The following is a 22,451-nucleotide window of genomic DNA, read 5'->3' as shown; positions in this document are numbered from 1 at the left end:
GGTCTATTTGGTGGATTGCAATTTTATTTCATTTTTTTGTAGACTTGTATGCTTCAAAATCTTGGAGGCATCCCATTTATATTCCAACCTGTGGTGCTGTTTGTGATGTCATTTCCAGTTGTGACTTACAGCTTCTGAGGTAAATAGAATACAGCAGTAGTATATGTGGAGGGCTGTCAAAAAAGCTTTGGTTTTGTGGTTTCACATTTACAGCAATAGGAGTTTCCAGGGTTTTGGGGGGGGCGAGGTAGGGGGCAGCAAGATTATATTCTTGTGCACCATCGCTTGTTTTTGAGTTATTGTTTACACAAACTGGCATGGACACAACACACTATGGAACCACCCTAGGCCCACAGCTTTAATTAAATTGTGACTTAGATCGACCTCAGTAATTTATCTCATTCTGTAGTAGTAAGTCCCTTCAGTTGCTCCCTTGTTTTCGCTTGGGTCGCCACAGCAGATCCAAATTGGAGCTATATGTTGATTTGGCACAAGCTTCACACCAGATGCCATTCTTGATGCAACTACACATTACATGAAGAAATGTGGCAGGGGTGGGGTTTCAACTGGGAACCTTCTGCACCAAAACCAAGCGCACTACCCACTTGACCACCACCTCTGCCTTATCTCATTCTGTAGTGTTCTTGAAAAATCTGGTTCATGATGTCACAAAAATCTTTGCACTTGGGACACTCTGCTGGCAGTTATCACACCTTTTCTGCCTAAATGGCTTAAAAAATACCTGACACTTATTTTAATCTTGCTCCTGATTGTATGTACCGTGTTGACTGACACAATCTTATCTACATGCTCTCACAAACACACAACTTTGAATAAAGGTTTTTATTACATCATAAACATGTCTTTTTCATAAACACTGGCAAAAATATATGGTTACCCACCAACACCATCTATTTCCATTGTTAAAATATAGCTTTATTAGTATTATTATGACACATCTCAGCACTTTTGCAGACACGATAGTCCTAGAAAGACAACACTCCTCTCTCACACATACACAATGTAAACAGAATTATAAAGAATAATAGTCTGCACACCAACTACAGAACCACTGATGTGTGTCCAGATGAAGATGCAACTTCAGGAACGGAATCAGATTATAGTGAAGGATCGGGCCAATGAGTTACCACACAAGAGAACCACAAAATAGGAGCGTTTGAACAAGTTAAATTGACTCTGCAATGAGTACATATGGTCTCAATTAAAGTAGCACTAAATCAACTCTACCAGTGTTAACTTAATTCTATCATAGTATGAATCAAAGTTTTATTTCATTTGATCAAATTAACACTACAGCAGGTTTAATGATGTGACAGTTTAACACTGCAATAGCCATTTTAACGCTATGACAAAGTCCGTTTTATGCTATGAGTCATTTTAACGCTATGACAAAGTGCTTAACAGCATGAGAGTCATTTTAACACTATGACGAAGTCCGTTTAAATCTAAGAGAGTCATTTTAATGCTATGAGACTGTGTAAGGCTATGGAAGAGGTGACTTATTGGTAGCTGGTTTAACTCTATATATAGAGCTAATTTAACACTATGATAGAATTTGTTTCACACCATGACAGAGTTCCTTTAACACAATTTTGACTTGGGACATTTGTATTCACCAAGTCAAATTTAGCTCTTCAAAATTTACTTTGAAGGACCATTTAACTGGTTAAGTATAAGGTAATAAATAAATACCCTGTAGTCTGTCCACCTCTGCTGATTTTCAGTAAGACCATATGTGCAAGTCTTCAACACCAAATCACTTTTCTGCTCAGAAAACCACAGCCTGCATCTGCCAAGACTCAAAATATTACAGCAATATTACAAGAGCGTTACAAAGCCTTATTGCAGCGGTTAGTGTGAACGCCACACGTGGACACAAACATCGATCCAACTGATATGCAACCAGCAAATGACTGCTGGTATTTTAAATGTGCATAAGTACTGTACAGCATCACGATGATGGTGATGATACAAGGGCTCTTTGAAAGACAGTAACAAAAGAATCATCCTGAAAACGCTGGCTACAGCGCCCCCTACAGGCATAAGAGAGGCTCAATATGTTGCAGCATTACTGTAATGGCAAAATGGCAAGTTACTCAGCTAAAAGCTCAGTGAATACACCACATTACACAGAATATGCTTGTCTCACAATGACGGAAAACATGATAAATTTGTGTAACTTATTAATGAACCAGGGGGTGGACACCGAAAGATGAAGTCAGTGTATTATCTAAGAAAAAGAATGTTCTCTGTAACACAAAGTAGTTTGGTCCCACTAAAAGGGAAGCACATAAAGGGTTACCGCCGAGTTCATAAGTATTTGGACAATGACAGGTTTCAACATTTTGCTTCTGTGCACCCCACAATGAAGTTGAAATGAAACAACGAGATGTCCGTGTAGTGTAAATGCTCAGCTTTAATTCAAGGGGTCTAACAAAAACATCTGAATAACCATAGGCGGTTGAGCCATTTGTATACACACTGCCTCCATTTTCAGGACCCATAAATAATTGGAGAAACTAAATACCAGGATTATTGTTCACGAAAATCATCACTTTTACAAACAGTTTTGTTTAGACAAAGAAGGGGACGGATACATGAACACTTCCAAATCACATGATAGGTCTTATGACAACCATTAATAAATATAAATTACATGATAAATGTGTGGATTAGGCTGTTCTCAGGTGGCCATTCAAGAAGGAGACAAGCCATCAAATGTTGAGACTGTTTATAAATGGTTTTAACTCCTAACTGTTAATGCCGTACTGAATTAAAGCTACGACTACTCTACAAGAACATCTGGTTTCTTTACAGGATCCTTGTGATGGTGTACAGAAGCAACTGGGCTCACAGAAATACTGTCAATCTGGCACTGCTAACTGTAACAACTACATATCTGCCTGCTCTTTAGCAATACTCTGAAAACTATTTGGTTCAAGTTATTTTGGTTAACATTAGAATAAGGTTTCTGATGGCAGCTGTAATATTTTCAAAATACACTGAGTACACAGTTTCGATCATGTTTTTATTATTATTGCTCAGAATTAATTGTGAGAATAAGCTCCGTGGTTTGTCCTGTATTTTGGCCATTTTCAGTCTACAAAGATGACTAAACCTCAGCTGTGTGTCCGTGGCTTTTCAATTTATTTTGTGTATTCACATTATTTCCACCTTACTGATAAAATATAACATTTTGCATATGCTAGACAAATAAATAGTTGAGAATCTGGGGTAAACAAGATCCTTTTGAACCAACACCACAAGCCGTCACCCTGGAGCTCTGCACTTCAAGTCTAAGAACATTTTGTCAAAACTTTTTCTTTTCCCCCCTCAGCAAAAAAACAAACAAGGCGTCCAGTCAAACGTCAATTTCTTCTTTCAAGCTTTATGATGCGACCCTGCGTTAGAAGGAATCAGACTACAGTGTGTGAGCATCATACTGATACGGTTAATCCAGGGTCTGGCAGATCTGAGGGAACTCCTGGTACATCTGCTGCACAATTAGCTTATCCATCTGTTTGGCTGTGGTGCTCCCATCATCATCTCCTGGATCATCCTCTTCCCTGAGAATCCTCTGCAGCGCCGACTGCAGGTCAGAGAGGCGGTGCTGGTGCTCCAGGTAGTCTGTCGAGCGCATGATGGAGTGCATGAGGGAGAGATACTCCATCCGCAGCTTTGTGCATGACGGTGGAGAGAGGATCAACGTCAGACATGAACCCAAGTTGCTGACACAGTGAACGCAGGTAAAGTCTGAGAGCAATCACTAGTTGTGCCGTGTGGTCGGGTCTCACCTTGTCTCCTGGGGAAAGATCGGCTATCTGCCGAACGCTGATGTCAATCATCACCATCATGTCAGTGCGGTAGAAGATGTCTGCAGTCTCAGGGCTGGAAAAGACATCCTGCAGAAACTTGAGCACCGAGTGCGGTGCAGGCGGGTTGTGCTTGAACATACACACAGGGTCGTCTGCAAGGCGGAGTGACCAAGAAAAGTCAGGACATACAGTAGTGTTCAGAATAATAGTAGTGCTATGTGACTAAAAAGATTAATCCAGGTTTTGAGTATATTTCTTATTGTTACATGGGAAACAAGGTACCAGTAGATTCACAAATCCAACAAGACCAAGCATTCATGATATGCACACTCTTAAGGCTATGAAACTGGGCTATTAGTAAGGGGGTGTTCACAATAATAGTAGTGTGGCATTCAGTCGGTGAGTTCGTCAATTTTGTGGAACAAACAGGTGTGAATCAGGTGTCCCCTATGTAAGGATGAAGCCAGCACTTGTTGAACATGCTTGAACAAAACGGAAAACAACCATCAAAATGGAGAGAAGAATAACCAGAATGGCAAAGGCTCAACCACTGATCAGCTCCAGGATGATCAAAGACAGTCTGGAGTTACCTGTAAGTAATGTGACAGTTAGAAGACGCCTGTGTGAAGCTATATTTGCAAGAATCTCCCGCAAAGTCCCTCTGTTAAATAAAAGACGTGCAGAAGTTACAATTTGCCAAAGAACACATCAACTGGCCTAAAGAGAAATGGAGGAATATTTTGTGGACTGATGAGAGTAAAACTGTTCTTTTTGGGTCCAAGGGCCGCAGACACTTTGTGAGATGACCCCCAAACTCTGAATTCAAGCCACAGTTCACAGTAAAGACAGTGAAGCATGGTGGTGCAAGCATCATGATATGGGCATGTTTCTACTACTATGGTATTGGGCCTATACATCGCATTCCAGGTATCATAGATCAGTTTGGATATGTCAAAATACTTGAAGAGGTCATGTTGCCTTATGCTGAAGAGGACATGCCCTTGAAATGAGTATTTCAACAAGACAATGACCCCAAGCACACTAGTAAATGAGCAAAATCTTGGTTCCAAACCAACAAAATTCATGCCTCGCAGAAATCATGAACAATTGTGGTTATACAACTAAATACTAGTTTAGTGATCCACAGGATTGCTAAAAAAGCAGTTTGAACATAATAGTTTTGAGTTTGTAGCGTCAACAGCAGATGCTACTTTTATTGTGAACATCCCCTTTTCTACTTTTTTTTTTTTTACTAATAGCCAAATTTCATAGCCTTAAGAGTGTGCATATCATGAATGCTTGGTCTTGTTGGATTTGTGAGAATCTACTGAATCTACTGGTACCTTGTTTCCCATGTAACAATAAGAAATATACTCAAAAGATTAATCTTTTTAGTCACATAGCACTACTATTATTCTGAACACTACTGTAAAAGCAAGAAAGTGCCCGAAAATATGAAGCATGACAGGTAACAGTACTCCACCTCCGCGGTTCAGAAGCAGCAGGACTTTCTCTGACAGGATCTTAACATTTTTCTTCTTCAGCTCCCCCATAATGACGTTGGTGCTGAGCACTGCGGGATACACACAACGAATAGACAAGCAATCAAAAACACCTCTAAAAACCCATGAACACTTAGCAGTAAATAATATTGCTTTATATTTGTTCTTACCTGTGTGGTGCAGATTGAAAGCCAGCAGGAGGTTCAGGAAGATGTCAGGGAGCTGCTCCATGAGGTCAGAGGGAAGCCCGTCCTCCACTACGCCCAGTAAAAACCCAACAAACTCAGCATTCAAGTGTTCTGAAAACAAATGCAGGTCAAGATTATGCCTGAACTATTGCACACTGTCAACTTTAACTCCTGCACACCAGACATCTAAAACAATAAACCTTTTGACCTGCTAAGTGCTGGTAAAAAGGGCAGTATGCTTCTCGATCAATCGATCAAAGAAGTGGCTTCAAAGGACTTGAGGAGTCAAAGGAGTGGCTTCAGGACAACTCTGTGAATGTCCTCGAGTAGTTCAGGCAGAGTCCAGTCCTGAATCTGATTGAACATCTCTGGAGAGATCTGAAAATGACTCTGCACCGACGTTCCCCATCCAAACTGATGGAGCTTGAGAGGTGCTGCAAAGAGGAATGAGGAAAAACTGCCAAAAGATTGGTGCACCAGGCTTGTGGCATCATATTCAAGAAGACTTGAGGCTGTAATTGCTGCCAAAGGTGCATCAACAAAGAATTGAGCAAAGGGTGTGATTTCTTAGCATTTTATTTTTTAATAAGTTTGCAAAAAAACTTTTTCATGATGTTATTATGGTGTGTTGTGAGTAGAATTTTGAGGGAAAAAATGAATTTATTCCATTTTGGAATAAGGCTGTAACATAAAATGTGGACCTGCTGTGAATACTTTCTGGATGCACCATTTCTGCAAAATTGCTGCCATCTTGAAAACAACAAAACCAGCTATGCTGTAAGCAGTAAGTACTGCTGTCTCTTTATGAAAAAGGGGGGTGGGGGAGCCACGGTTGCAGGGGGCAGGGACTCACATGCACTAAATGTGTAGATGTGGAATTCTCACATGGTAAACACGCATACACAGCCAGACCAATAATATAAACAGGATACAGAAAAGCTCAGAGCACAGAGGGAGTGCTGTTTCTTTCTCTACACGGGACACCATCAAGCCACTGAATCATTACATACAGAATAGTTGTTGGTTGCTATATAATTTTAAATATTTGCTTTTTTACTGACATTCTAACACAGAAAAAACCTTTATACAGTAACACTAGGGTGCTTGAATCTTTTGCACAGAACAAAAGTTCAGCATATGCTATAAGTCACAGGACATATGTTTTAATAGAATGTAATAGAAGCAAACGTCTTACCATAATGGTGATACGGCACCTGCTCACCCATTGAAAATATCATCGTCAGTACCAACGCTGTGTAACACATCTTCTGGTGCTCTAAGCACATGGGGAAAAACAGGTACAAAAAGTGAAGCCCCCATAAATTTGGCTACATTTGGATGAGGGGTTATTTGTGAAGGAAATGAGGTGTTTTCACCTTGAGTGTCGGTCTGCAGGTCCCGTGCCAGCTCCATGGGTAAAATGGAGTTGAGGAGGGTGGAGATTAGAGCAGCATCCAAGCTGCACATCGCCCCAAACACTTTGAGCAGCAGCAGCCTCAAAGAGACACGATGCTCCTGTGTGGTCAGTCACATGGCACCAATGAGCAGCAAACACACATTTTATTTTTAGCTAAATAAACAATAAATAGAATGTGTTGATGGCTCACCATCTGGTAATATGAAACCAGAGAAAGCACATGCTCACAGTCGTTGGCCTTACACATCCTCCTACACACCTCTGGATCTGCATCAGTCTGAAGAAACACTTCTATAGTTAGAAGGGTCCTACATTAATGAAGTATTAACTTTAAAGTGTGACACTGTTCCAAATCCAAAGGCCCCTCCAGCTTTATCGGGCTCAACAACAAACTTTGTGGGCATCGTAGCCCTGATCTGTGCTTTCTTTGGCAAAATTTGCCAACAAAGAATATATTACAGTGTGGAAATTCAATCTATACTGATTCAGGCTGTACTGCTGGATTGGCAAATATTAATCACTGTGTCTCCAAGGTATTTTGGCCAAACTATCCAAACCTGGCATATGGGTAGTCTCCAAGGAGGAATGCGCACCATAGCAACAATGACCTGATTTGTATAATAATTATGCCATGGGGTTAGACAAATGCCTCTGGTATAAATCTCATTTAAAAAAGCATTAAAGTCAGATGACAGAAATTGTGAAATCCAACTTTACGTGCATGACAAGTTGTGGACTACATCCCTTTGACAGCGAGACGTCAGCCTCACACAAACACTTACAACCAGGTTGTAACATGCAGTGCCGACACGCTGCTTCATACCAGTATCTTCAGCAGCTCCTCGAGGTAGCAGGCGATGAGAGCGTGATCTTCATAAAGGGCCCAGCTACGTTGCTGGGAGTCGTTGCGGTGCTGTGCAAGGTCGTTGAAGATCACCTCCAGCCGCTGTTCATCATGACACACCTGCCCCTGTGGTAAAGCCGCACTCAAATCCTGTAGAGATCACATGACATTAACTCAAAGTACAGTGGTCCCTCGCTATAACGCGGTTCACCTTTCGCAGCCTTGCAGTTTTTTTAGTCCAATTTTGCATGCTTTTTTGTTTACAGTGCATTGTGTTCTGCTTCCTCATCAAGCAGGCCTGTCGCGGTACCGCGAAGGGAGAGCACGCGCATTGTGTTCTGCCTGTCTGTTTATAAGAATCTTCTCGCCCAGAAGAAAAAAGGGCGCCAACAACTACCCATAACTGTGTTCTTCACTCGGAAAAAGACACCTGCAGCGAGGTGTGACTCAGTGGAAAAAGGCGTGACAGCGGAGCGGCGCCAGGACGAAGAGGCACGATCAGAGGAACTGTGAAATACTGGTGAGTCACTATTAATAATTTCTTATGTGTCCAACCTCGTACGTTGATTGTTAAAATTAAATTCGTTAGTTCTAAAAGCCATCATAATTATTTATAGGAAAATGTTCTAGGCCTATTTTTATTTCTCAAACAAATGTTTGGGCCTGAAAACAGGTTGGTCTTATTTTTCTACTAAGGTTTGAACTTTGAGAGTGTTTACACACAAGAGAAAAGTGAGAAAATGTTCATGCCTGATTGAGAAAAGTGTATACAGTGTGTAGTGAGGGGTTTTACAGCCTTTAAACATCTATAATAATTGTAAAAAATAATGCTGACTACTTCGCAGATTTCGCCTATTGCGGGCTATTTTTAGAACGTAACTCCCACGATAAACAAGGGACCACTGTAGTTTAATTATTCAAGTACAATATGGAAAATATTAATCTTATAGATCTATGAAACATAATGCATACAGACTTGATAGTTTTTCAATATACAATACCAGTCAAAGGTTTGGACACACTTTCCCATTCAACTGAATGTATCTTGAAAACAAATTTGACTGAGGTCCCTTCAGCCAGTAATGTGAATGTAGCCTGACTGGACGACAGAATATTTCAGCTTTGTTAATTTAATGAACAGTCAGACTATGTAAATATGTTCTCACTTTACATCCCAGAGGATACAACTAAAAAAATTAATTAGCCCATGACATTCTGCTCCGTAATGTGGTGTCTGCATTATAAACAAATAACACACTGAGTTTTCAAACATTTAATTACAATGCTTGTTTACCCCACCTATGATCATTTTTTGGCCACCAAAAGCAGTTTGATTTTTGTGCCTCATATAACAACATTAATTAGCTCATTAGCTTCTGCTCACTAATACAGTGTTTGCGTTATAAATAACATGCCAAATAAATAAATTTTGCTTCTTGTTGCATGAAGCAATACCAACACATTAAAAAAAAGGCACTTATAGCTTGCGTAACTTATATGTTTTTCCCTCTTCATGATGCATTTTTTGACAGATGCGACAAATTCTCAGGTGCAACTTATAGTCTGGAAAGTACAGCACATGAGAGAAATACTGCCCCACTGTAGTTGAATGGCACGACTCCAATATCCTGAATCAACATGATGAATTAAATAAACACCTGACCTTGCTCTCCACCAGTGAGAGGAGCACCTGCTCCAGTGCAGAAGACGCTTGAGGTAAGGCGGTCTGCAGATGTCCGATCACCACGCCCACAGTGACCCGCGACAGCTCGTAACTCAAACCTGTATTCTTTCGTACCAGCTCAATCAGTTCAGGCCCTGTAGTCATGGGAACAGGCTCAGAGGCAGTTGGACTGCCTAAAGGGCTTTCAGCAACAGACAGGGGAGTGACAGGCCGGCAACTTTCCAGTTGGTCGTTTACAGAGGGCGTGGGGGTGGGCTGGGGAGGCTGAGGTGCCGGACTCTTCTTGGCAGGAGCTGGCTGAAGAGGAGTGTCAGAGGGCAGAACCTCCGTGGGCTTCACACGGGATGGCACAGGTGGAGGAGGGGTGCTGGAAACACTTGGCAGACTAACATCAGAAGATGCCAGTGAGTGGGAGGAGCCAGAATCTAAGGAGGTGGTGCTGATTGAGAGGGACGGGCCAGGCGACGGAGTAAGAGAGGACAGCCGGGAGGGCACCTCAGGCTCTGCTGGGGAGAAGGAGCTCTAGTTACAGAGAGTAAACACAAATATCCTGACTAAGAATAGAGTATGTTTATTAAGTACAGAGCTGCAGGAGGAAGTAAAGGCAAAAAAAGGAAGGTGGGCTTGTTTAGTCAATCAATTGTAACAAACAAAAATGCTCTGATGCTAGCAAGATTATGTAGAGTCAGGTACAGCTATGTTACAAGGGCAACTGAGATGCTGTGAGCCGGACTCAGAAAATGCCGCGCGTCAACACTGCACTCAGTGAGCCAAAACTTCACACATTCTCGAGAAATGATGGTTTCTCAGAATGGAAAAGATGGACAACCACACACTACTTTTTCTGGGTCAGGCTCAAAACTTTTCAATCACCCCTCATATATTTACAGAAAACAATACAAGTAACACAAAATGGAGAGAGGAGAGTTTTGGCATGAAATAAAGGAAGACAAATATCCTTCACTTGGGTTCCATGTCTATGTTCTAAGAGACATGCATGTTTTTTGTCTAAAACTTCAACTATAACTCCTGCATATTAATGCCTGACTGTAGGCCGTGTAAAGACAAAAATCAATATGCACAAGGAAGTGAAAAATCCATGGGACAAGAGGATCACAGGTTCGATCCCAGACTGCATGGTCAAAAATGTGGGTGAAGAACAGCTGTTACAGTACTGGCCAGAAAGATCGGCACTCCTGAATTTTGAAAACACTATTTAAAGATCTCTGGGCTGTTGCCCCCTTCCTGAGACAACTACATAGTTAAACAATTAAGAAAACAAAAGTTAATCAGTTTAAAAAAAAAAAAAAAAAAAAAAAAAACTTTGCCAGGGTGCTATATATAGCTCGAGTAATGTTACATACAAGATACACACACACACACAAGAGGTGAGGATGATCACAAAAAACACTGTAAAACTGAAAGCGGGTCAGCTTTACAACATTTGCGTTTTTGTAACTGATACTCAGAAATAAATGTGCAGCCAGTCTGCTCTGTGTTCGCCTAATTCCACCAGATCTCAGGAGTTGCGACAGGAAGGGCATCCTGTGTAAAACATGTGCCAAATCCCAATGTGGATCCAGACTGCACGATACTGTGGCAAACCAGAAAAAAAGGGGCCAGCTAAAAGACACATGACGACTCAGAAATAAATGCAAGTGTACCAATTTTGTAGTAGAATGTTTAATAAAATATATGCAAAAAATACAAATAATCTGATCTGTTTTCTTGTAGGCAAGTTACAAGATAAGAGATCATATCTTGAATTTCCCTTCTGGTAAACTGTAACGGAAATTTCACTTCTTTTTAAGAAAATCCTTGTTGCACTCAACCATGACGCTATAACTGGTGATACAACAGACAAAGGTTCTCTAATCACAGCTGCAGTGAGAAGCCTATAACTCCTTCAGAGGTGCAGTGGGTTCTCGGTGGCTTCCTTCACTCATCACCTTCTTGTACTCAGTTTTTAAGAACCGCCTATTTAGACAGTTTGTATTTCTTAATAGTTGGTGTAAATGAAGGCTAAGACATACAGTATTTCAGAAATGTACATGTATCCATCCCCTGACCTATCAAAATAAACCTGGCCTAAAAGTGATTTAATGTAAATTCACCAAAATGTAAAAATTATTCTGTCACGTACATTTTATGCATTTATTTTTTATTTCACTATATGAAGGTGTTGTTCGGTATTTTCTGACATATTACATCTGCCAAGGATGTAATAAAATCATGTGCATTTATTTATTTGTCTGTCTGCCTGTTAGCAGGATTACATCAAAACTACTGCACAGTTTTGACAAAATTTTCACCCCAGATAGATATTAGGCCATTGAAGACTCCATTAAATTTTGGAGGTGACCCGGATCCGGATTCTGGACCAAGATTTCACTTTATATAGGCTTTGAAGGATTACATTAAAAAAAACTACTTTACAGATTCTTCAGACTGGACAAATTGCAGATGTATGGTATCAGGGGATTGGCACATGATTAGATAACAAGCTACTTATACAATAGGTATCAGTGTGTCCCCATTGGTGGGACAAATTCTGAGTTCTTGAATTTTACATGTGGAGTGCCCCAGGGTTCAGTCCCTGGGCCATTGCTGTTTCTTTTGTACATTAATGATATATGTTGGGTTTCCAAGTCTGCAAGTTGCATTTTATTTGCTGATGATACGACTTGTAGTGGGGATCATTTGGGACAGCTCCTGGACACGATGGAGATTGAATTACAGAAATTTAAATATTGGTTTGATTCAAACAAATTGTCACTCCATTTTGGTAAAACTAAGTGTACCATATTTGATAATAAGTCCATTATTACATGATATCGAAATGATCACAGATACAAAATTTCTTGGTGTTTATATTGATAAATTAACCTGGAAAACACATTATGTTAAATCTAAAATGTCAAAAGTCACTGCAATTCTGCATAAAGCACAAGACCTCCTCTCCCAAAATTCTTTGGCCATTTTGTATCATGCATTACTTGTTCTATATATGACATATTGTGTTGAGGTTTGGAGAAATACATATAGAACTAATACTAATCAAATATTTCTGTGGCAAAAGAAAGCTATAAAAATGATCAGTAATAAGCCATATCGTGAGCCAACGAATCTGTTTTTGCTGGTTTACAAATTTTAAAATTCTGGGACTTGGTTGATTACATCACAATAGAAATTATGTATAAAGTCAAAAATAAATTTGCCTCAACATGTCCAGGATCTGTTTAAATCAATGGAGTCCAGCTACAATATGCGAAGGACATTATTATACTAAAGATCCAAACTATCCATCCATCCATCCATTTTCTTCCTCTTTATCCGGAGTCGGGTCGCGGGGGCAGCAGCTCAAGCAAAGCCGCCCAGACCTCCCGATTCACACACACCTCCCCCAGCTCCTCAGGGGGAACCCCAAGGCGTTCCCAAGCCAGCCAAGAGATGTAATCCCTCCAGCGTGTCCTGGGTCTTCCCCGGAGCCTCCTCCCAATGGGATGTGCCCGGAACACCTCTCCAGCGAGGCGTCCAGGGGGCATCCGAAAAAGATGCCCAAGCCACCTCAAATGACTCCTTTCGACATGGAGGAGCAGCGGCTCGACTCCGAGCTCCTCACCCTATCTCTAAGGGAGCGCCCAGCCACCCTGCGGAGGAAACTCATCTCGGCCGCTTGTACTCGCGATCTCGTTCTTTCAGTCAAGAGCCAAATCTCATGACCATAGGTGAGGATCGGAACGTAGATCGATCGGTAAATCGAGAGCTTTGCCCCCCTACTCAGTTCTCTCTTCACCACAACGGTCCGATACAGCGACCGCATCACTGCAGATGCTGCACCGATCCGTCTATCAATCTCACGCTCCATCCGTCCCTCACTCGTGAACAAGACCCCGAGATACTTAAACTCCTCCACTTGAGGCAAGGACACTCCACCGACCTGAAGAGGGCAAAGCACCTTTTTCCGGTCGAGAACCATGGCCTCAGATTTGGAGGTGCTGATCTTCATCCCGGACGCTTCACACTCGGCTGCAAACCGCCCCAGTGCACGCTGAAGGTCCTGATTTGACGAAGCCAACAGAACCACATCGTCCGCAAACAGCAGAGACGAGATTCTGTGGTTCCCAAACCAGACCCCCTCTACACCCTGGCTGCGCCTAGAAATTCTGTCCATAAAAATAATGAACAGAACCGGTGACAAAGGGCAGCCCTGGCAGAGGCCAATGTGCACTGGAAACAGGTTTGACTTACTACCGGCAATGTGAACCAAGCTCCTGCTGCGGTCGTACAGGGACCGGATAGCCCTTAGCAAAGGACCCCGGACCCTGTACTCCCGGAGCACTCCCCACAGGGTGCCCCGAGGGACACGGTCGAACGCCTTCTCTAGATCCACAAAACACATGTGGACTGGTTGGGCGAACTCCCACGAACCCTCGAGCACCCGATGGAGCGTGTAGAGCTGGTCCAGTGTGCCGCGACCAGGACGAAAACTACACTGCTCCTCCTGAATCCGAGGTTCGACCATCGGTCAAATTCTCCTCTCCAGTACTCTGGAATAGACCTTACCGGGGAGGCTGAGGAGTGTGATCCCCCTATAGTTGGAACACACCCTCCGGTCCCCCTTCTTAAACAGAGGGACCACCACCCCGGTCTGCCAATCCAGAGGCACTGTCCCCGATCACCACGCGATGTTGCAGAGGCGTGTCAGCCAAGACAGTCCTACACCATCCAGAGACGTAAGGTACTCAGGACGGATTTCATCCACCCCAGGAGCCTTGCCACCGAGGAGCTTTCTAACCACCTCGGTGAGTTTGGCCTGGGTAATGGATGAGTCCGCCTCTGAGTCCCCAGTCTCTGCTTCCTCTTCGGAAGACATGACGATGGGATTGAGGAGATCCTCGAAGTACTCCTTCCACCGCCCGACAACATCCCCAGTCAGGGTCAACAGCTCCCCACCCGCACCGTAAACAGTGCTGGCGGAGAGCTGCTTCCGCCTCCTGAGGCGTCGGACGGATTGCCAGAATCTCTTCGAGGCCGACCGATAGTCCTCCTCCATGGTCTCCCCGAACTCCTCCCAGACCCGAGTTTTTGCATCTGCGACTGCACGGGCTGCAGCACGCTTGGCCTGCCGGTACCTGTCAGCTGCCTCTGGGGTCCCACCTACCAACAAAGATAAGTAGGACTCCTTCTTCAGCTTGACGGCATCCCTTACTTCCGGTGTCCACCACCGGGTTCGGGGATCGGCACCAGACACCTTGTGACCACAGCTACGAGCGGCCGCATCGACAATGGAGGTGGAGAACATGGTCCACTCGGACTCCATGCCTCCAACCTCCCCCGGGATCTGGGAGAAGCTCTCCCGGAGGTGGGAGTTGAAGACCTCGCTGACAGAGGGTTCCGCCAGTCGTTCCCAGCAGACCCTCACGATACGTTTGGGCCTGCCAGGTCTGACCGGCTTCCTCCCCTCCCAGCGGATCCAACTCACCACCAGGTGGTGATCGGTCGACAGCTCTGCCCCTCTCTTCACTCGAGTGTCCAAGACACGTGGCCGAAGGTCAGATGATACGACTGAAGATCCGAACTATTAAAAAGTAATTGTGTTTCTGTTAAAGGTGTTAATATTTGGAATAACTGTCCTGATAATATTAAATTACTTGGTACCTTAGTTGGCTTCAAAAGACTTTACAAAAATAATATACTTACCTGTTATAGTTTGAAGAGCAACACATGCTGCCATCCAAGCCATGTCTTTTTCAGGGACGTCCCTGCTTATTTCAGCAAGACAATGCCAAGCCACATTCTGCACGTTACAACAGCGTGGGTTTGTAGTAAAAGAGTGCGGGTACTAGACTGGCCTGCCTGAAGTCCAGACCTGTCGTCCACTGAAAATGTGTGGCGCATTATGAAGCGCAAATTACGACAATGGAGACCCTGGACTGTTGAACAACTGAAGTTGTACATCAAGCAAGAATGGGAAAGAATTCCACCTACAAAGCTTCAACAATTAGTGTCCTCAGTTCCAAAATGCTTATTGAGTGTTGTTAGAAGGAAAGATGATGTAACACAGTGGTAAACATACCTGTCCCAGATTTTTTGAAACGTGTTGCAGGCATCCATTTCAAAATGAGGAAATATTTGCACAAAAACAATAAAGTTTATCAGTTTGAACATTAAATATCTTGTCTTTGTGGTGTATTCAATTGAATATAGGTTGAAAAGGATTGCAAATCATTGTATTCTGTTTTTATTTACATTTTACACAATGTCCCAACTTCATTGGAATTAGGGTTGTATTACACTGACAGACAGTATGATAATAAGCAAACAATACATTTATGTTAGTTTTTGGATGGCAATAGTTTGTTGTAATGAAAATTTTACTTAGAACTGAAGTTTTATCTATTTGTAATCATATAACTATAGTCTGCTCAGGGGTCGAAATACATTTTTTAACCTACTTGCACTGGTGCTAGTAACAAAAAAATTACTTGCACCAAAAAAAAAAAAAAAGTTACTTGCACAACCAAAAGTCAGTCTTATATCATCCTTAAAACTCCTCCGGCAGTTTTTTTTTTTCACGTGTGCATGTGAACGAATCGTCCGTGAAGATTATTTTATTTATTAACTACACAGATGTCTAATAAAACAAATGGTGACTGGTTTATAACACAATTATGACAGAGTTTCAGGGGAGACAGAGTGAGGAACTACGGAGCCCTGGAAGTGTCATCACAAAATGTTTTGCATGTGGAGAAAATGTGCGCATGTTTTATTATATTGTGCACTCGTTTTAAGCATTGTTTGAGTAAAACAAAGGCACAATCTACTTCAACATGGCCACAATTTGTAAAACGTGCACTCAATATTGTCTTGACACATAAATGTTGGCTATTCTGTAATACATTTTCCCATTAGAAATGGATGTGGTCAGAGTGTATCATGGTTTGGGCGCACAAGGACATACAGAGAAATCCAGCTGCCCAGCATGGCATCATCTGGAGTTTAAACACGTTAAAAAGGATGCTGAGGGGGAAGTGTCTCCCCGTCGTAAGGATGACAATTTAGGTCATATTATGAAGTTAATTTTGAACAAAAGGAAAATGTGCGCACGTTTTATTAATTCGAGGGCTCAATTAAAGAAAAACGTGCACACAAATGATCACGGCCAGGAAAACGTGCGCATGTTTTATTAATTTGAGAGCATGTTTTATTAATTCGTGGGCTCAATTAAAGAAAAACATGCGCACAAATTATCATGGCCAGAAAAAAATATCACTTTAAGTGACCTCTCCCGGGTTCCGTAAAGGAACCGCAGCAGCGAGTTTTTTTTTTCACGTGCGCACGCAAACTAATTGTCCGTGAAGATAATTTTATTAACTACACAGATGTATAATAAAACAAATGGTGACTGGTTTATAACACAATGATGACAGAGTTTGAGGGCAGAGAGAGAGAGAGGAACCACAGCCAGTTTTTTTTCTTTTCTTTGTTTACATGTGCGTGCTCGAACACAACAAATAGAGCACAGCAACTCGCTCCGTGTGTGAGAGTCATAAAACGCAGGGAAAACGAAGACAACACACTGGAAATTGTTTTTTTTTCATTATTTATTCCTTTATCGGTTCATTCTACTGGTGCTTATAGTTGATAAAACTTGGATAAAGTTACTTGCACCAGTGCAAGTGCAGTATAAAATTATGTGCACCGCTCGAATAATACGTGCACAAACTAGTACATGCACGTACTATTTCGAGCCCTGCTGCTAGTACTAACGTAATCATAATATATTATTAATTTGGTGTATTACACAACATTTTGCTGTAATCTGAAGTTTGACCTAATTTAGGTGACATTTAACCTCAAGCGAAACCATGAAGGTCAATTGCTTATCAAAGGTAATGGCTTATAAGCAAGGCCTATCAATATGTGCATGCCAAATTTGGAGGCAAAATTTCAAAAATTGTGAGCAGGGAAGTTGTTTCGTTGAATTTAGTGTTTAGTCTTCCTGTGACCTTGACCTTTGACCTTGAGTTTGATCCTTTTGTGTACTGTAAGGTACCTTACTAGGGCTGCTATATGTGAAGTTGTAAGAATCTGTGATGTAAACTGTGTGCTGCACAGCGAGTTAAAAGGTGAAAAATGCAATGATTACAAACAAACAAAAAAACAAACATACATACTGACAAACAGATATTGGGGGGCTAGCCAGGACAACTCCCCCGCAGGGGAGTATCCAGGGGGGAAGATAAACTATTACACGGGACTGTATCTGGATCCGGATTGCACAACACAATACCAGAATGGTCCGAATGAACAAGATGTTGCAATTTGATATTTAATTCACAACTTGAAACAAAACAGTGTCTTCCTGATCTTGGTTTTACATTGTGATGCTGTATTTTTCTGCTGTAGAATCTGCATATTGATCTGGATCACTCCCAACAATTCCTGAGCGACAATCTGGATCCAGATACAGATCACCTCTAACATTCAGAGGAGTCTTCCATGCCCTAGTATTTATCTGTGTTGCAAATTTGGTGAGAATTCCCGAAGTAGTTTTGACATAATCCGTCAAAGCCTAAATAAAGTTAAATCTTGACCCAGAATCCAGATCACCCCCAAAATATAACAGCGTCTTCTACGGCCTAACATTTATGTGTGGTGAAAATTTCATCAAAATCCATGCAGTAGTTTTGAAGTAATCCTGCTAACAGTCAGACAAATAAATATACGCAGATGATTTTATTACATCCTTGGTGGACGTAATAAATAATAAAAAATAGACATGAAGTCATCACACATTGTACTTACTCATATTTGTTTCTAAATATCGGACAATTTGCAACATTTTCATTATTTGTTAAAGCTTCTGCACAGGACTGCATTTAAAATGACAAACTCTGCAGCCTCGGGGGTCACCAACCTTGATCCTGGAGATCAACTGTCCTGCATGTTTCCAACTGTCCCTGCTCCAACCACTGCTAATTAACCAAGTCAGGTGTGCTCGGCCAATCAGAAACTAGAAAATGCCAGATTTGACTCATCACATCACATGGAGAACATGCAGGTCAAGTGACCTCCAGGAGCTGTTCGATGACCTCTGCTGCAGACGATAGCTGCCTCAGGAGGTGAAGACGTCTGAACAATCGGGCTGCAAAGACAGAAATAATTCCAGAGACGTCCTTGCCCACAGGACACTCGCTTTCATGCAAACGCCCACACTGTGTCTCACCTCCATGCCGGCTGTTCCTCTGTTTTTCCGGGGGAGGCGGGGTGATGGGCGCAGCACGCCGAGGCTGAGGAGGCGCCTGGATGAAGAGAAGCAGGAGGTGAATGTGACTTTCTCAGGAGACTTTCTGAGCGTCCTGTACGAGTCAGCTACCTGGTAACAGCCCTGTTCTTGTTGCATGTTGTCCACACTTCCTGATAACAGCATGCTGCCCTGCCGTGCGTAGTCCTGGTTAAGGCCATTTGGTGGAGGAGGAGTCTGACTGAGAGCGATTTCACTGCTGGAAGTGGGGAGGCTCTGTTTGTGAGCGGAGGAGGAAGTAGTTCGGCGTGCGAGGGTCTCCTTTCTGTGATGGATCAACTTTCTGCAACAGAACGATTAAAGACTCACAAGCGGCAGAAAAAAGAAAAAAAAAACAAAACATCGGATTCGATGAGTTTCTCGAGCTTTTTCCACTCACTGCAGAACATCTCGCTGCTCCAGATTGTATTTGCCGCCATTTTTTAAGGCCACGTTGTGGATGCCTTCGATTGCTCTGTCAATCGACTGCAACACCTCATCCTGCTCCGGAGTCTAGCACAGAGAGAAAACACACCAGGAGACAAACATGCTCATCAGCGTGCCGCCACACGCAATCATGAGCCCACACGCCACACTTGAAATGAGTGAAATATTTGTTTATGTGCAATATCCACTGCCACTGAAATATCCACAGTTTTGTACATACTAAATCATCAGCATTTATTTGTGTCTGTTAGCAGGATTACATCAAAACTACTGCACGGATTTTGACAAAATTTTCACCACAGATACACATTAGGCCATGGAAGACTCCATTAAATTTTGGAGGTGATCTGGATCAAGCTTTCACTTTATGTAGGATTTGAAGGATTACATCAAAACTACTTCACGGATTCCCGCCAAATTTGCACCACAGTCCGCTATTAGGGCATGGAAGACTCCATTAAATTTTGGAGGTGATCCGGGTCCAGATTGGCGGATGTCAGAAATCTCTGATTGCTCTTGTTTTTATGCAATCTATTTTTGCTACTACGATCTCATAATTTTTTTTCTTTTATTAAATAGCGTTCTGGGCATACCTTTTTCATTGTGTTAAATTTTATGTTCATTTTCTTTTCTTCCCCAGACCTTTCAAGTCTGCGCATGGTTTACTCAGGTTTATATTTGCACTGAAAGTCTTGCAACTTACCTTTCGTTGTACTTGTTACAATGACAGTAAAGAATATATCATTAAAAGAAGAAAACAAAAAGGAGACACGTGTGACTCCAGGCAGGAACAAACTAGAAGAGTGATCGACATAAATAAATAACCCATCAGGCTCAGAGAGCATTCCAGCCCGGCCCTTCAGTCCGTGTTTTTAGGAAATACATGCTCCAACTAGTTCACTGCCGTACCGCGTCCTCACACAGGGTTCACCAGTATGTCCCCCCGGTTTTGTCCCGTCTGCAGCTCAGACAGTCTTTCTTATGGTCTCCTAGGCTGTCCTCTCACATAAGTCACTCATTTCCTATCACCTCTCTTCTCTTGTCTCCTACCCTGTCACATCCTTTCCGCTTTCCTGGAATATCATTTATTTCCTGGCTCCTACCCTTTCCTATGTTCGACACTGTTTTTCCTGTCTCTAACCCTGTCCTCTCCTTTCCTGTGACCTACAATGCCACTTTTCCTACCATCTCATAACCCTAGCCTTTGTTTTTCTATGTCCTAAAATATAATTTTGTTTCTTGTTTCCTACCTTGTCATCTCCTTTCCTACATCCTACAGTACCACCTTTTGCTGGATTCAGCCCTGTCCCCTACTTTCCTACATCTTTCAATATATATATATACATTTTTTTTTTCCTGTCTCCAACTCTGTCCTCTCCTTTCCTATGATCTGCAATGTGAGTTTTTTCTTGTCTCCTACTATGTGCTCTCCTTTCCTAAATCCTACAAGGTCATCTTTTTCCTGCCCCCTACCCTGTTGAATTGGCACAGGTTTTACGCCGGATGCCCTTCCTGACGCAACTCCACATTACATAGAGAAATGTGGCAGGGGTGGAATTTGAACCTGGAACCTTCTGCACTGAAACCAAGCGCATTAACCACTTGGCCACCACCCCTAACTCTGTCCTCTCCTTTCCTATTATCTGCAATGGCACTTTCTTCTTGTCTTCTACCGTGTCCTTTCCTTTCCTTTCCTAAATCCTACAATGCCACCCCCCCATGTCCTAAAATGCCATTTCCCCATCTCCTATTCTGTCCTTTCCTTTCCTAAAGCCTACAATGGCAGCTTTTTTCCATGTCTCTTAAGTTGTCCTCTCCTTTCCTACATCCTACAATGCTCTTTATTCTTGTCTCCTATTCTGTCCTCTCCTTTCCTAAATCCTACAATCCCATCTTTTTCCCTGTCTCCTACTCTTTCCTACATCCTACAGTACCACTTTCCCCATCATCTCATAACTCTATCCTTTCTTTTCTTATAGCCTACAATAAAATTTTGTTTCATATCTCCTAACTTGTCATCTCCTTTCCTAAATCCTACGGTGCCAGATTTTTTGCTGGCTTCACCCCTGTCCCTTTCATCTCGTCTTCTACTGTGTCCTGTCCTTTCCTAAATCCTACAATGCCGCCCCCCCTTTCCGATCCTGTTTTCTTCCTATGTGCTAAAATGCCATTTCCCCTGTCTCCTATTTTGTCTTTTCCTTTCCTAAGCCTACAATGGCATCTTTTTTCCATGTCTCTTAACATGTCCTCTCCTTTCCTACATCCTATAATGCTCTTTATTCTTGTCTCCTATTCTGTCCTCTCCTTTCCTACGTCCTACAATGCCCTTTATTCTTATCTCCTGTTCTGTCCTTTCTTTTCCTAAATCCTACAATGGCATCTTTTTTTTCCATGTCTCCTAACATGCCCTCTCCTTTCCTAATCCTACAATGCCCTATATTCTATCTCCTATTCTGTCCTCTCCCTTCCTAAAGCCTACAATTACACATTTTTTCCCTGTCTCCTAACATGTCCTCTCCTTTCCTACATTCTACAATGCCCTTTAGTCTTGTCTCCTAGTCTGTCTTCTCCTTTCCTAAATCCTACACTACATTTTTTTCCTTGTCTCCTTACTGTGTCCTCTCCTTTCCTACGCACTGCAGTGTAACCTTCTGTCTCTCTCACACTTTCTTTCCTGTCGCACTGACTAAAATCCAGACATAATGTAGGTAGTATTTTTTTATACTTTGGCCAGGACCACTGCTGTGGCCTGCGCAGTTTTATCGTCTCTTTTGATTTAGTCATCACGTGACCACGCAGTCACCGGCCCTGGCTTCTTCCCATTAAAGATTAAAGTCGTGTTTACCTGGATTTTTTCGATGTAGGACGCGGGGATGTAGCCGGTTTCTCCGGAGCTGCAGCGGGAGCCCAGCCACCAGTGTTTGTTGCTCCTCTCCAGGATTATGAAGCTTTCTCCGGCCGAGAAGTGCAGCGAGTTGGGCTCGGCGGATCGGAAGGCGTACAGAGAGCGATACATGCTGCTTTAACGAGCCTTTAACCCACTCAGACCACTACAACCTGCCTCCGAGTGCACGGACGTGTTCGTGGTGAAGGTGTTTTAAAGCGGTTATGAAAGCATGACCACGACCAGAATCTACAGCTGATCATCTGACCTGCTGCACCCGCTAACCGCCGCAAGGGGCGCCGTGGAGCGCACAACATGCCGTCCAGGACGCTCAATCAAACCCGGATAGATAGATAGATA

At 42.6% G+C, this 22,451-nt stretch overlaps 1 protein-coding gene across 2 annotated transcripts; it reads right to left on the bottom strand.

The window, feature by feature from the left end:
• Window positions 1-828: 828 nt before the first annotated feature.
• LOC117506866 (NCK-interacting protein with SH3 domain-like) lies at window positions 829-22,402 on the bottom strand. 2 transcript variants are annotated; one of them, XM_034166531.1, is made up of 13 exons: window positions 22,053-22,402; window positions 19,161-19,273; window positions 18,854-19,064; window positions 18,704-18,779; window positions 9,451-9,977; window positions 7,767-7,937; window positions 7,134-7,220; window positions 6,903-7,041; window positions 6,722-6,802; window positions 5,509-5,637; window positions 5,320-5,409; window positions 3,816-3,988; window positions 829-3,697 (listed from the first exon to the last, which is right to left on the bottom strand). In XM_034166531.1, the coding sequence occupies exons 1-13, from the start codon at window positions 22,221-22,223 to the stop codon at window positions 3,473-3,475; spliced, it is 2,193 nt and encodes a 730-aa protein (XP_034022422.1). In that variant the 5' UTR covers window positions 22,224-22,402; the 3' UTR covers window positions 829-3,472. The 2 variants fall into 2 exon arrangements, with proteins under 2 accessions (XP_034022422.1, XP_034022423.1); XM_034166532.1 differs by having other exon boundaries at window positions 9,451-9,974; window positions 22,053-22,401.
• Window positions 22,403-22,451: the final 49 nt, after the last annotated feature.

This window comes from Thalassophryne amazonica, chromosome 3 (genome assembly GCF_902500255.1).
Source record: "Thalassophryne amazonica chromosome 3, fThaAma1.1, whole genome shotgun sequence".
NCBI classification, from domain to species: domain Eukaryota; kingdom Metazoa; phylum Chordata; class Actinopteri; order Batrachoidiformes; family Batrachoididae; genus Thalassophryne; species Thalassophryne amazonica.
This window is presented reverse-complemented; position numbering and strand designations above follow the sequence as displayed.

What these genes read in the sequence shown, in the direction of transcription:
- LOC117506866 (XM_034166531.1), bottom strand. Translation starts at nt 22,223, where the DNA reads ATGTATCGCTCTCTGTACGCCTTCCGATCCGCCGAGCCCAACTCGCTG. An exon ending in GAGCAGCGAGATGTTCTGCA is followed by an intron (nt 19,065 to 19,160) that starts GTGAGTGGAAAA and finishes GTTCTGTTGCAG; the next exon opens with AAAGTTGATCCATCACAGAA. An exon ending in AGGAGCTGCTGAAGATACTG is followed by an intron (nt 7,221 to 7,766) that starts GTATGAAGCAGC and finishes GTGTTTCTTCAG; the next exon opens with ACTGATGCAGATCCAGAGGT.